The 16063-nt window shown below is 34.9% G+C and overlaps 1 protein-coding gene across 1 annotated transcript; it reads right to left on the bottom strand.

Moving 5' to 3' along the window:
• Positions 1-11795: 11795 nt before the first annotated feature.
• LOC132187060 (uncharacterized) lies at positions 11796-14578 on the bottom strand. Its single transcript, XM_059601213.1, has 3 exons — positions 13975-14578; positions 12927-13112; positions 11796-12333 (listed from the first exon to the last, which is right to left on the bottom strand). The coding sequence occupies exons 1-3, from the start codon at positions 14437-14439 to the stop codon at positions 12055-12057; spliced, it is 930 nt and encodes a 309-aa protein (XP_059457196.1). The 5' UTR covers positions 14440-14578; the 3' UTR covers positions 11796-12054.
• Between the last annotated feature and the right edge of the window lie 1485 nt (positions 14579-16063).

The following is a 16063-nucleotide window of genomic DNA, read 5'->3' as shown; positions in this document are numbered from 1 at the left end:
CTTGGGTGAAACTGGATGACTTATTGGTTGGGTACTTTGGCATCATAAAAAAAAATTAAAAAAAAAATTCATTGATAAGCTTTTCACTAAGTAACTGAACCTCTTGCCTCATTAAGCAATGAGTGTTCACGTCAAAAGGTGAAGAATTTTGATTTGGTTAATGTCATGGTTAATTTGGTTTCGTAGCCTTTTTGACTCGAGTTAGTAAGTCCTTAGGGGTGTCTTTATACCTAATGCCCCAAAACAATCTGGTTTGGGAGTCATTGACATAACACTCGTTACATGGGTCAATTAGAAAGCTTAAGAGAACCGAACATTGCACAACCTAACAAAAAAAAAAAAAAAAGTTATGCCATAGTTATTCATTCTAATGAGGATTTCAATGAACCTTGAGATATTGAGACATTGCACATTGGAAATAATTGGAAGCTTCACATTTATGTGCTAGTTCACTGTATACTGTTTCGAATTTGTGATGCCTTAGTCTGTCTTTTGCAAGTAATTAGACTTTAAAATTCCAATTCATTGAGAAGATGGAGTTTATCTTTTTAAGCTTGCCAATGAATGAAAAACTTGGTTTTGAGTGATACTTTAAATTTTTGGATAACATAAACTTTGCATAATGTTTGTGGGTAACATTTCTGAAAAACCCTTACGAGACTTCACTCGTCCTCTAGGGAATACCTTGGGGTTTAAAAGGCTCGTTGCATACGCTAAATGCAATCGTACATCCCACAAAATATGGATTTATCTTTTTCTTTTCTGTTTTTCATTTTGTTTTTAGTTTCGTATTGCTATGGGACTAGCAGTATGTAAGTTTGGGGGTGTGTTATGTGCTAAATTATTCATATTTTAGCCCCTTAATTTATATTTGCTAATCTCTTAGTTTTGTTAGTTTGTGCAATTTTACTTCAATTTTTGTGTTTTATATCTTTTTATAGGTTTTTTAGGAAAATGAAGCATTTTGGAAAATTCAAGCTTAAAGGGCAATTTTGGGAAATTCTGGAAATGAGAAATCTAGACTTGAGCCATGAAGTTGTGCGCTCGAGCTCACATTACCTAGGATCGATCGCAGGAGTGCGATCAAGTGCACTCGGGCTCTGGAGAAATTTCAGACACACAACAAGACTCATTTTTCTTCCCAAACTGGGTTTCCCAAGTCCTAGTTGAACCTACGATTTTTCTAGGATTCCTAGGGCTTTTAGGACTCTCCTAAGCCCTATAAATAGACCTCTAAACCTCACAATTGAACACACAACTTCATAGAGGAGAATTTGGAGGCTACTTCCAGAAGCTCTTCGGTTTCTTCTTTCCCTTTTATTTTTAGTCTTTATTTTAATTATAACTAACCAACTCTTAGTTAAGGGCTAGATTGAAGCTCTAATCATGTCTTTTTAGGATTTCAATATTGGCGCATTTGTTATAATCATATTTTGTGATATTTAACTTAATTATTTTCTATTTAATTGAATTCCTCATATGAATGTGCTTGATCAACATATGCATGTGGTATAGATTAGTTATTTAAGTCAATTTGGATGCTCGAGTCCTGGGCTTAATAAAGTGACAAAAGAATCTTCTCACGGGTTCTTGAAGTAATCAACATGGGGAACCAGGAGTAGACGCCCATGCCCTAGGCCTCATGTGTTTGTTGATTTCCATAGATTTATGCTTTTTTAAATAACAACTTAGTAGACACCCATGCTAAATCCTTTGAGAAAGAAAAGAATTGGAGCCATGCCTAATTCGTTGCTTAGGGTGATCAATAGCTTAAGGAGTAGACACTCATACCCTTAGGTTGGCAAACATTAAATATACCGGTATGATTGGCGCATTGGCATATTGTTATCTTAATTAGTCTGATTAGTGGTGGATATTGAATCCCTAACACATTTCATTTATCTTTATTTCTTTTTCATAATATCAATTTCGTGAAAAAGTTGATATTTTAATTTAGAAAATAAATTCTAAGCAAAATCAACAATCACCTTGGGAATGATCTTGTACGTGCACCATATACTATTGTTTTCATCTTGTGCACTTGCGAGTTAAAACGTACCAATTATTATCCATTAAATTAGGTAGTGTTTGACTCAACAATAGTGTATCAGGTTTGCTCTTTTATTATTTGTTCCATGTCTTTAACTTCGAGGAATATACTTGACTTGTGATGATTAATAGTTTCTCAGATTTAATTTACCTTCCTATGCATTAACTCTAATAATACTTAGCGGAGCGATTCCTCATTTAGCCACCAGTTGGTTAAAATGGGGTAATTGCCAGTAACACTGCCAACCTAGCCAAGGCTAGTTTTGCGAACGTTACAATTATTTTGCATACACAACACTTATTTTTAGAAAATAGAGTTCATAGTGGATCAAAATGTATTTCGTGAGAGTTGCAAAAATACATGTTTGGTACACATAAAATAGTCGTGCAATGCAGGAAAAAAAATGACAAGTATTCATATGAGTTTATACTCACCTAGGCCGTAAAATTCTTCCACAATTTCCTCCAAATGAGTCCCAGACCTAAACATGTTCTAAACCTAATGTCAGTCCTAAATCTGAGCTAAAATGAGTCATAAACCTAAACATGTTCAAAACTGAGTTCTTGGCTGACCATTGAACGTTCGAACAGATTAGCGCGAACATTCAGGCTTGAAGCAGAACGTTCAACTTGAGAGGTTTTTGTTGGGAATAGGATTGCAAATCAGATATTTACACAATGGAATAATCAAATTCTCACTCACAAGAACTCTTTATGAAGAACATGTGAATAACAGTTGCTATATAAAATTAAATTGCAAAAGAACACTTACTTGGATATCAACGGTCACTCTTGGCTTCGGGAAAAATTATTTTTGTTTCTCCAAGAACATTATTGTGTCAAATACTACCTAAATTAATAGATAATATTTGCTACGTTTTAACTCGCAAGTGCACAAGATCAAAATAGTAGTATAGGGTGCAAGTACGAGATCATTCCCACAAGGATTGGTAAATTTTGATTAAAATTAATTCCGCAATTAAAACAAGAGAAAAGATTGATTTTTTATTCAATAAAGATAAAAGGTAAGGCTTTGATATTCACCACAAATCATACTCAAATAATATAACAATATGCCAATGTTCTAATCATATCGAGATTATTTAATGTTTGCCAACCTAAGGGCATGGGTGTATACTCCTTAAGGTATAGATCTCCCTAAGCAAAGAATTAGGCATGGGTGTATACTCTAATTTTTTTTCCTTCTCAAAGGATTTAGCATGGGTGTATACTCTAATTATTTTCTTTCTCAAAGGATTTAGCATGGGTGTATACTAAGTTGTTCTTTAAGAAAGCATAATTCAATGGAAATCGACAAACCCATGAGGTCTACGGCATGGGTGTATACTCCCGGTTTCCCATGTTGATTACCCCAAGAATCCGCTGTTGTTATAAATATCTACTTAAATTAATAGGCAAATAATTGTGTGTTTTACCCGCAAGTACACGAGGTCAACATAGTAGTATAGGGTGCAAGTACGGGGTCATTCTCACAAGGATTGCTAAATTTTGTCTAAAATAAATTCCAAAAGTAAAATAAAACAAAGATTGGATTTGAGTTGATAATAATAAAAAGGTAGGGCTTTGACATCCACCACTAATTATATTTAGATAATATATCAATATGCCAATGTTTTGATCATGTTATGTATATCTAATGTTTGTCAACCTAAGGGCATGAGTGTATACTCTTTAAGCTATTGATTTCCTTAAGCAACGAGTTAGGCATGGGTGTATACTCTTAACTCTTTTCTTTCTTAAAGGATTTAGAATGGGTATATACTAAGTTATTCTTTAAGAAAGCATATATTCAGTGGAAATCAACAAACACAAGAGGCCTAGGGCATGGGTGTATACTCCTGGTTCCCCATGTTAATTAACCAAAGAACCCGGTGTGGATTTCTTTTGTTACTTTTATTAAACCCAAGACTCGGTCATCCAAATTGATTTAACTAACTAGTCCATATCACATGCATTTGTTGATTAGGCATACACATATGAGGAATTCATGAAACCAGGAATTAATCAAGTTAAATACCACAACATGATCATTACAAAGGCGCCAATATTGAATATTAACTAAACATAACTAGGGCTTCAATCTAGCCCTACTAAATAAATTATTTACACATAAGTTTGATGTTAAACATCTTCATAAAATAAAAGAAAAGAAAGGAAAAGAATAAACCCGAAACTTGAACTTGAAGAGCTCCAATTCTTTTCCTTGGAAAGTGTGTCTTTTCTAGCTTGATTATTCTCAAGGTTTAGAGGTCTATTTATAGGGCTTTAGAAGTCCTTGTTACACTAGTAAACCTAGAAAATTTGTAGAGTTTTAGTCCTATTACAAGTGGGACTTGGAAAACCCTAATATGGAAGGAAAGGGAGTCTATCCGCAGCTTCTAGAATTCTCGATCGCACATGGCCGCTTCATGCTTTGTCTTCTCTAGTAGTGCGCTCGATCACAGGGAGCCTGCGATCGATTGCACTGTCAGGGGCTCCAACTTTTCTCATTTTCTCTCTTTGAGCCCAAATCTTCCAGATTTACTTCATTTTCTTCCAAAAGACTACAAAAACAAGGAAAACACATAAAGGAACTAAAATGGCATGAATTAACCAAAATTAAAGAATTAACACATGTAAGTTAAGGGCTAAAAACATGAATATTTTAGCACTTAACGTCCGCAAAGATATCTTTTGTTACTCTATTAAGCCCAGGACTCGATCATCCAAATTGACTTAAATAACTAATCCATACCACATGCATATGCTGGCCACACACATTCATATGAGGAATTCAATAAAGCAGGAAATAATCAAGTTAAGCATCACAATACGATTATCACAAAGACGCCAATATTGAAATATTAAAGAGACATGATTAGGGCTTCAATCTAGCCCTACTAAAGTATTTCGTTACACATAAGTTTGATGCTAATCATCTTCATAATAAAATGAAAAGGAAAAGAATAAACCTGAAAACACACTTCCTTGTAGAGCCGTCAATCCTTCTCCTAGAACTTCCTCTCTAAATTGTGTCTGTAATTTGTGAGGCTTAGAGGTCTATTTATAGGCTTATGAAAGACTTAGAAACCCTAGAAGTCCTAGTAAACTTGTAGGTTTAAAGTCCTAGTTCAACTAGGACTTGGAAAACCTAGTTTGGGAGGAAAAAGGAGTCTTGCCGCGTGTCTGAATTTTATCCAGCAGCGGAGTGCGCTCGATCGCATGGGTTGTGTGCTCGATCGCACTCCTGCGATCGATCCTAGGCAATGTGCACTCGATTGTACTGCTTCATGGCTCACTTCTAGACTTCTTACTTCCAGAATCTCCCAAAATTGCCCTTTCAACTTGAATTTTCCAGAATGCTTCCCTTTCCTCAAAAACCTATAAAAAGACATAAAACACAAAAAGGAAATAAAATTGCACAAACTAACAAAACTAAGAGATTTAACAAATATAAATTAAGGGGCTAAAATATGAATAATTTAGCACATAGCAAACATTTTCTTTCTTGTTCAAGAACACGGAGAACAAGGTCTTCTTTTTTCAAGAACACGAAAAACAAGTTCTTCTCTTTTCAAGAACACGATAGATCTCAGGAATGATGAGACTTCTAGATCTTCTCACCAATGACTGATAATAACCAACAGAGTGTGGGTTCTTACTTTGCTCTTCAAATCTTAAACTTTTATTTTTCGTGAGTTAACACAAGAACTATTAATTCTGAGAGAGTTTCTAAATATTAATTATTAAGAAAACTTGATAAGTTGAGTGATTTGAGAGCTTAGGCTCTTCTCTATTTATAGGTTTAGCAAGCTAGCAGAGTTTGAGCAATAACTAATGTGGGACAAAGTAGCAGCAGTAGTAGAAACCCAATTCAACCGGGACTACTAGGAGTGGACGGCTAGGGCTTGTAAAAACCCTAGCCTCCACCTCCTTAGAAAGTGGTGCACAGAGCCAGGGAAATTTTTCCCTAGCCCTTGTGTCTACTACATGCTGCTGGGCCCTGGGCTTGGGTTTTATCCCAAGCCTTTTCCCACTGTACTCAACGCATAGGGCCAGGGAATTCCCTAGCCTCTCCAATACATGTATTTATGCATTGTATCTCTCTAGTCAATGTTTTAAATAAATAAAACAAGTAGCATAAAAATAAGAAAACCTTTATTTTTTTTAACGGAAATATTGTCAAATTTTATTGATAAAAGATCAAGAGTATAAAGCTGTTACATCACAGAGCGTAAAGCTTTGATAAATCCTAGCCAAAAACTATGAGGTTACAAAATCATAGATATAATCCAAAATTCTTACAATCAAGTACTATCTATGACTTCAACTTCCGCTAACCAATGTACAGTTACAATTATGAAACAAATTTGCTTCGCGCAAACTATATTTAAGACATGGGTAGCCCAAATTCTTAAACTTTATTTTGTGGCCGTGATAGATAATCCCCCACACCGATCTACTCCTCATTGGCCTAAAAGGTCAAGAAAATAACTCACATTCTTGACCCAAAGACTAGGACAAAAATAACAAAAAATCAAAACTAAAAACTAAAAAAAAAAAAATCCCCAATACAAGCAGCAACGGATGAGCACGGCATCATAGACATCTCCGAGAAGACACACCTTGGCTGGTGAAGATGAGTAGATTTGAGTTTGAAAAACTAAATCTATAAACTTGATCTAAAACAAACCCACCAAACATGAAGTTCGGAAGAGACTACAAAGAATACACCAAGCACTACTAGTAAGGGGAAGAGGGATAAGGAAGGGTAGAAGGGAAGAACGGTGGACAGTCGTTCTTCCCTCCTCTGTAAGAAAAACCTTATTATGGTTAAATTACATCAGCTTAGTGAGGGACCTAAAGGAAAAATATATTATTGGCTTAAATATATTTGTAAATTACACAACAATATTTTAATCACAATTAATTCCACTAAATAATTGTGACCGCATTACAATAAATATTTTTTATTAAACAATTAATTCATTTGATTTACTTAACGTTTACTTATGATTCCTGCATGAAATATTTAGTAGCATAATTAAGGCTAAGGATACTGTCACTTAATTCTCTACCTCTTTATTTTACCTTATTCTCATACTTGTGCAAAACACATGTATATATTTTGGTATACCAACCAAAATGCTTTGGTTGAAGACTTTGAGAATAATATCCATAAAATCTAAAACAATGGCAAATTTCTTATCTCTTTGTTCACCAACAAAGGATTTGGATTCCCTCTTGGAGAAGGCTATCCCACAATGTTTCATATGATCACCCAATGTATTGAGGTTATTTCAACCAATAATAGGTCTCACTCTTTGATACATTAAAGCAACCTCCATGAAACATCTGAGCCCACAATTTGCTCAGAATTTAGAATCAAAATTTAAAGCAGTCTTTTAAAGAGTTATTGTCTTTTCCTAATAGACAGTATCTTTACAACCTCACTAAAAGTTTAAACTTGAGTCCAATGTTCAACCGCAAGCCAAAACATTCGAATAGTGTCCATAATAGGTGAAATTAGGGTTTTGTGACCTTTTAGCTAGTTTGCCTCTCAATTAGGACCTTATGTATTTATAATAGCTTCTCTAGTACTACACATAACGATAAACTATGTTTCGTTATAGCAGAGCCTCGAAATGTCTTAGGATTCGAGTGAGCGTACGAGGTAAATAAATGCTTACAATTGCTTTTCATAAAAGTGCGATATGTCAGCTGACTGAGCACTCATATGTTATGTGCATAATTAGTTTTCATGCAATTGGGTAAATGTCTTCATAATCAAGATGCATCGTATGACGTGGTACACTAGTATGTGCAGTATAATGGTCATATGCTTACTATATAAACTTGATTCTACGTTCAAATGTGTGTTATATGGGCTTTGGATTCAATGATTATTCGTGATCGGCGCAGCAATGTTTGATTGGCAGGTCACTACATGGCGTATATTATTAGTAGAGTGGGCCACCCGATGTTAGACTCGGTCATGCTGCTAGTATTATGAACGATAGCGTGCAATATCCAGGGCACCAGTATTATATTACAAGTCCCTTGGGACAATGCCAACCTTGTTGAGAAATGTTAATATCTCGAGTAGACTATGTATGTTAGTTATGACCTAATTATGACATTAGTTTTCTACATTAAAACTTATGGGTGACAATGTAGTTACAGTTAGCGGTTATTGGCTAAAACCGCTAACCGTAACTGTCGTTAATCAGTTATTAAACACATAACCACCTGCTATAACCACTTTTTAAAAGTTGGCCTTTTGGGCTTCTTTTTTTTGCTCACTTTGACGTTTTTTGCCCTTTTTTGTGCCTTTTTAGTGCCTTTTAGGCATAAAAATGTGCACTCTTTAACAAGCATATAGATTACTATATACCACATTGGGCCAAATTGCTCCAAAATGAGCCCGTATTAAAAAAAATCTAAAATATTTGAACCAAAATTTACGTTAGTTTACATTTACTTGTACTAAAAAAAAAAAAAAAAAAATTCTTCAATGTAAATCATAACTTGTTAAGAATACAAGTTATGCCTCATTTACCAATATTTTAACAAGGACTTAAACACAACATACAAATAAAATTTTCATAATTCTTGTAGGTTAACTTCTACACAACATATGATACAAATAAAATTTCAACAATCATTGTATACAACATACAAATAAAACACATTAAAAAGTGTACAACATACTCCCATTTGGTCTTCTAGCAAAATCCTGTGGAGATCCCAACAAAAAACTCATAAACTTAATATTAAGGGACAAGCATATACAAATGTGAAATGTGCTTAATACAATTGTATTGTAATTAAAATATTATGACAATTCAAAAAATGATAACTTGCAATTGTAATTAAAATGTCATGACAATTCAAAAAATAATAACCTTCATTACTAGCAAACCTTTAGGCAAAAGATGAATCAGCCATTGAACTTGAAGATTGAGTGGGAGGCCAATCTACAATAGAACAAGTTAAATGAATAAATAACTAAAATTAATTAATAAATAATAAAAAGTAGGGAAAAATACACTTTAGCCACATGAACTATCACCTATTTTGCACTTACACCTCTAAACTTTAAAAAGTCGCATACGGACCTCCTATACTACACTGGCATGTTAAATTAGACACTTTTGCATTTTTCTTCCCAAAATACCCTTAGTGTTATTCAAAAATAAACATTTAAAAAATTAGAATTACTTAAAAACTAAGCCAAAAAAAAAAAAAAAACAAAAAAAACAAAAAACAAAAAGGGGTGACCTTTTTCATACTCTTTACTTTCTTTCTTTTTTTTTTTTTTTTCAAATGGTACTTTTTTTATTTATTTTTTAATAACTTCAAGGGTATTTTGGGGATAAAAATGCAAAAGTGTCTAATTTGACACACAATGATAGTATGTGGGGCATCAATGTCACTTTTTATAGTTCAGAGGCATAATTGCAAAATGAGTGATAGTTTTGGGGGCTAACGTATATTTTTCCCTAAAAAGTAAAGTGAATTTGCAAGTAACTAATTTATAAACATTTACCTAGCTCATCAACGTTTTCTAGAAACTCCTCCAACTCATCATCGCTTATGTGGACCTTTATCCAGTTTTATGTGCAAATCAAGGCCTCAACAATAAGTGGAGACAATGAACTCCTAAAGGAATCCAATATATGTCTACCGGTGCTGAAGGCGGACTTGGAGGCAATTGTGAAAATAGGGATAGTCAATACATCACGAGCTATCTCTACAAGGATAGGGTTCTTGGGTGCATTAACCTTCCACCAAGCTAAAATATCAAAAAAAATTGTTGTTGCTTCACACTCATCCGTTAAACACCGATCCAACTCCAACCTACACTCCAAATCATTCTCTTCCTCATGGTGTTGGGAAAACATCTTCTTATATTGTTCATCGCTATCTTCCGAGTCATCACCAACATTCAAATTAACACTTGAATTTTATTATATCCACACCAATGAGACGACTCCCCCACATGAAACTTATTGTATAGGTCCATCAAACATTTTAGGAAGCCTCTCACTATTTTCTCTACATCTTCCACCCACTTAGGCCCATTGCATCTTCTCAACCAAAACACCAACATCTTCATCTTAGAACACGGGTCAAGAATAAAAGTAACATAAAATGCATTTAAAATACAATGAAGATAAGTGCATTTAGAAGACATGACCTTGTGTCATGGGCTACCATTAAATAGGCAAGACCTTATGGTTCAGTTTGATTTATGATTTGCTATTGGATCCAAGAGGACAGCTGAGTGACCACGCACAGCCATGTTCGCATGGTGGTCACGACATACAACATTATTAGTAGTGTGGACCACCCAAGGTTGGACACAGTTGGGCTGATGATGATGACCACTAGTTTGTGCACACTGGAGCACCGGTGTGTACTAGAGGTTCTTTCGAGAATGCGCAAACGCTATTGGGAAGGAGTAAGGGGCCATATAAACTATATAGAGTTGAGCTATGACGGTATGATTAATCAACAGTTAGATGACGACGCCATGGAGACGATTTGTATTTGTAGAGAACATAGTCAGGATCATCTTTGAGGTTTTAGATATCGAGCGGCTGCAGGATATGTATGAGCATAGTGATGAGGACGCTTGGCATGAGATGATCGACGTTCTATATTTAATTTATATGATTAAGACTCGATATTGATTATGATATTTTGAGACTTTATCTACTTTAAAGTTTCTTTTGAGATGTTTTGAGGATATTTAAGATTGTAAGGTTTTGACTTAAGTTTAATTATTTTAGAAGATTTAGTTTTGGCTCTCAATAATTATTGAATAATGAATTTATTTAGATTCGCTATCGTAATTTAAGTTCAGAGTTCTTCCGCTATGATTGTTCATTTGATCTCATGGGACGTATTTACTTCGTGAATGAGTTTTAGGAGGCGCCCCGAGTTAACTATAGGTTGGTTAGCTGAGCAGGGCATTACAATTACACCAAGTGCTATTTGTGACCAATGTAACCAAATTATAGGGTGAGGTCACCAGTTGCGGGTATCACAAGGTTGAGTGATGTCACCCATGGTAGGACTTTCATTGATCAACTAGTGGATATCGTGCTATGTGCAAGGTCTAGTGCATCGGGGTTGTACCAGAGGTCATACGAGATGCGCAAACCTCACTATAAAAGGGTTAATGGTACATATATGCCATATGGAGGAGAGTTACGACCATCTTTATATTCTTGTATCTATATGTATACTTGATCACATCAACATGATTTTCTATTTTATTTTCTTGCTAAGAAGTCTCAATGCATTAAACATATTATACTCGCATGTTTTGTAAAAGAATGAGTTCACTACATACTTAAGCATTCATGCGCGACTTACTTACTAAGTCGTTGATTTATGTTCCACTTAAGCCTCAGCGACTGCTCAAAAGATCTGGAGGTAGATACAACTACTTAGGTCCTTAAATGCTTTTATGTTTGATGTCTTATTTATAAGTGTTGGACAATATTGGCCCATGAAACCATCTCAATGTTATGCCCCATATGAGAAAAAAGAGCAAAAACATCTTGATTTCATAGGCTTTGTTGTTTTTCCGTAAATTAATTTGCATAGCTCTGCGTGTCTTTCAGGTCAGGATACATTAGGGCCCAACGACATGTAAAATGAACAACATCTTGATCCCGTACAAGGCCACCGGAGGCATATATAAGGACTAAGGTGTATTATTCTTGCAACAATGCTTTAAAAAACTAATACCCATTACATAAACTGCATCAACATCATACATTGCTTACACCACACGCAAATTTGCACTCATTATAAATACATTTATTTGCAAAATCCTCACAATGTTTCCCATGATACAGATTTTTCTTCTTCCCTGCAGATACAAATCCAGCAGTCCATGTGATTGGATGACCAAAGGGGAAGAAGAGATTCACCGGCAAATACTATGTCACTGCTAGATTTGAGTACGAGATGCAACAAATGAAATTATCATCATTCAAATGTGCATGAGTTCTTTTTGAACTTGATGGGTTTTGTGCTACTGGAATCGATGACTAAAGGGCAAGAGATTTGCCTTCGGTGCTTTACTCTCACCAGCTTCCCTACCACATCCCCTCGAGACCGGATTTGAAAGTTCAATGTCAGCGGAACTTTCCCACCAGTTGGAGCTATTGTCATTCCTGACCCTGCCCCATACAGGGGAACCTTATTGCCCTCCATGTTCACTGACACAATACGGTGACTCTTCCTTGGCTGGTAATATTTCTTCAACTGCATTTCATAAAAACACAAATGAGTACTGTGATTCTCAAACTTCGAACTAAACTATCATCATTAGGGTTTAGAGTAATGCTATTTAGAGCACGTTTGGAATTGTGTTTGAGAAATTGAGTTTTTAAGTCAAAAAACGTTTTTCGGCAAAAGCTTCATTTTTAACATTTTACCAAAAGTGTGTTTTGATCATTTTTTGGCTTTTTGGACTTTTAAAAGCGCTTTCAATTTTTTTATCAAATAAGTACTTTTTTTTTTCAAATGAACTTTTTGAGTATTAAACGCATTTTTAAACTCCACAAACACACACCCAAATATGCCATTAATAGACTGCTATACAACTATTATACAAGTGAGTTAACGTGACAATGAAAATCAACCTTAAGATATGCAAGAGCTTTGAAAGAAGAAAAATTACTGATTAATTTTTACGGTCACTTTATCCTAGTTGTATAACAATTGTAGAATCGGTCGTGGGTTTAAGGGCATTTACTTTTTTGGTTTAAGAAGCATTTATCAATTCCTCTTTGCTTTTAATTCACATGATTAACTTCGGTAGGGGTAAAAAAGATGGTGGTGGAAAGAATTCTGACCTGACCAGTTGCAACAGTAATCTCTGAATAGATGAGATTGACAGGGGTGGAGCTAACATGAATGCCAAACAATGGAGCAGGATTGTATATGTTCATCTTCAGTGAGCCATTCACTGTCAGCATCTTTGTTGGAACACCAGAGGAGTCTGAACCCTCTCCAAGATATAAGTTATGTACTGTCAAGCTCTGCAGCATCACATCCTCTATTAGAATATGTAATTAACAGTAAACAAAAATAAAAAATAAAAAGGAAAGAACCCCTCAAGAGAGAATCAATAGCTTATGGGACATCAGTATTGCAAAGAAAGTGAAGTTGTTCTAAATATCTATCCCTTTATAAAAGGATTAAAAGGTCAATGAACATCTTATCCTGCGCCCACAGACATGGTTTGCTTTTTCAAAGGCTTAAAATCATACAGAATACATGCTTCTTTTTGTCCTGCAACTGTCGAAAGGGCTTTTCAAGAGCATAAGCTATTGAATGATATCAAATGGTTGAGTGAGAATCATCAAATCAAAGCTCATTTGTGCTTTACCTTTTATACTAAGTTGCATTAACTGGAGATTGGAGTTAAATCTGGAATCTATATTCCTTCTAAAAAAATTTACCCATTCAAGAAAAAAAAAAATACCCACTACTCAATTTTGGAGGTATCCATGAACCAATCCTAAATATTAAGACATTGACCTTCTACTGGGATTATATCTCATTGACTGGAGAGAGTAAAAATTTCCATGTTTTTTTTTTTTTTTTTTTTAAAAAAAAAAAAAAAAAAAAAAAAAAGGATTATTAGTTGATAATTGGCTTAAAGGTTATAAAATAGCTTATGGGAATAAAATTGCTGAAACTTGAGCATAACAATTCCAGCAAGTATAAGATGCATAAATAGAGCAGTTGTATTTTTTCATCACCTCATCATTCTGGAGAGACAAGCAAACTGAAGATAAAGTATGAGCAGTAAAATTTACCCATTTGATGCTACAAATTGATAATTAAAGACAACTTTTGTAGCAAAAATGAGAGAAGAAAGAAGAAAAGATGGCGTACCCTCATGGAAATTTCTGCCTTGTAAGGGCGGCTAGCCCCCCATATAATCAAGCAAAAGGTAGTGAAGAGTAACGCAAAACTAAACAAAGCCAGAAAAGCCTGACAGCGCCTTGTAAACGCCTTGTCCTGAAGGTCATCGTACGACCCTTCTTCCAAAATCACATTACACTCAGGCCACCCCTTGTCGTTCCTCTTCCTGCCTCCTTTTCTCCCGGAAGACGACCGGAAAATACCCGAGAACCGGCTGGCCGACGAGTTCCTCGAGTGGCGGCCGAAAGACGGGTGGGAAGGGGACTCCATTGGGCTGTTGTTGTAGATTGGAGTGGCCTGCATGGAGGACGACTTGTCGCCATCGTGGGAATCCCTTGAAGGGCTCTGTACGTAGTAAACAGGCCGCTTCGGAGACCTTGAAGGCGACGAAGGAGCCAAGCTAGTGATATCCGACTCAGATTTCGCCGAAAGCATCGTTGCTTCAGAGTGAGAGCGAAAAACAGAGTTCCTCGACGGTTTGTGGAGAAAAAGAGCAACGGAACATAAACGAGGTTCGGAGCAGGAGATTAGGTAGCGAACCTATTGAGGCCTAAAGTAATGGGAGGTTCGGGAATGTGTCGGCAGCCTATATGGAGTAATGTGGAGGAAATATATATCATATTTTCCTCGCTCGCAATTATTGTTTTTTTTTTTCCCTTTTTAACCACTACCTAATTAGATTCTTCCAGCCTCGCTCGCTATGCTCCACTCATTTTATTTGAATTAATTAAGGATATTTTGGACATTGTCATGTTAAGTGAGTAAAAGAATAATATTTATTAATTTGTCTTTTACGTTAATCTCGTATCTGTCTTTAGCCCCACCAAAGGATAAACTTTATTATCCTTTGTCTTTTGTTATTTTTTGTCCAGTGATTTTTTTTTTTTGAAAAGCAAGAAGGGTGGGTAGGGCTCAATGCCCAAATTACTCTAAAGCTAGAGAAATGCGAAATACAATTTGGGAGTGAAAATTATTTTTAAATTTTGAATGAATTATTATTGAGTTTTGAATTTAATGGTAATTACATTTATGAGTGTGTATTTTAGAGTAAAGATGTGCTATACATTTTTCTTTGGTTCTTTTTTTCTTTTCCCACTTTTCAAAATTACAATTAAATTTGTGGAATCTATGTGTAGAATCTGTATGGCCCCAGAGATTCAGTAGTAATTTTAAAAAGTGAAAGGATAAGACAAGAACCAAGGAAGAAAATGTAGCATTTTCTTTTGTTTTTTGGTCAAAAGTGTTAAGAGTAATAAATGTTTTTCTCATGTCCATCTTGCGTCTCTTTTGACTTTTAAAATTATTTTTAGATCAAAATTTGATAGTGATTTATTATAAATTTAATGATAATTTTAAGGAGAAAATGTAGTTTACCCCTCAAAGTTTCAGGAGTTTTTCAATTTTAACCCCAAAGTTCAAAAATTGGCAATCTACCCCCTTGAAGTTTCAAAAATTGACAATTTAAACTTTCCGTTTAATTTTTTCGTTAAATTTGACGGAAATTTTTTTAAAAAAAGCATAAGGGTAATGATATAATTTCATAGATTTCAGTCCATATTGACGGAAAAATTAAACGGAGGGTTTAAATTGTCAATTTTTGAAACTTCAGAGGGTAGATTGCCAATTTTTGAATTTTGCAGTTAAAATTAAAAAATTCCTAAAATTTCAAGAAGTAAACTGCATTTTCTCCTAATTTTAAAGACACAAATTTTGCATAGACACAATAAAAATATTATAATAATTTATAACATTACTCGAACACAAATTGCATGGTGACCATACATTATTGGGCTTTACATGGGCCCAAATTCCATCAATCACACATAATATTTGTGTCAATTTTAGTTTTCTCTTATAATCTAAAATTTGTTAGATCAATATGAATTTAGTGATATGGTGTAGAATAAAACACCTAATTTAATGAAAATCAAACTCGCTTACTCACCTCCTGAACTCACTGAGCCACTCCCCTCCCCTTTTCCTCCTTTTCCATCTTTTCTTTCTCTTTCACACCCGTCGCCCCAATAATCATACCCCTTGTCTGCGCCACTTGCACTAC

This window comes from Corylus avellana, chromosome ca7, assembly GCF_901000735.1.
Source record: "Corylus avellana chromosome ca7, CavTom2PMs-1.0".
NCBI lineage: Eukaryota > Viridiplantae > Streptophyta > Magnoliopsida > Fagales > Betulaceae > Corylus > Corylus avellana.
The sequence above is the reverse complement of the archived record's forward strand: the minus strand, read 5'-3'. Positions and strand labels throughout refer to the sequence as shown.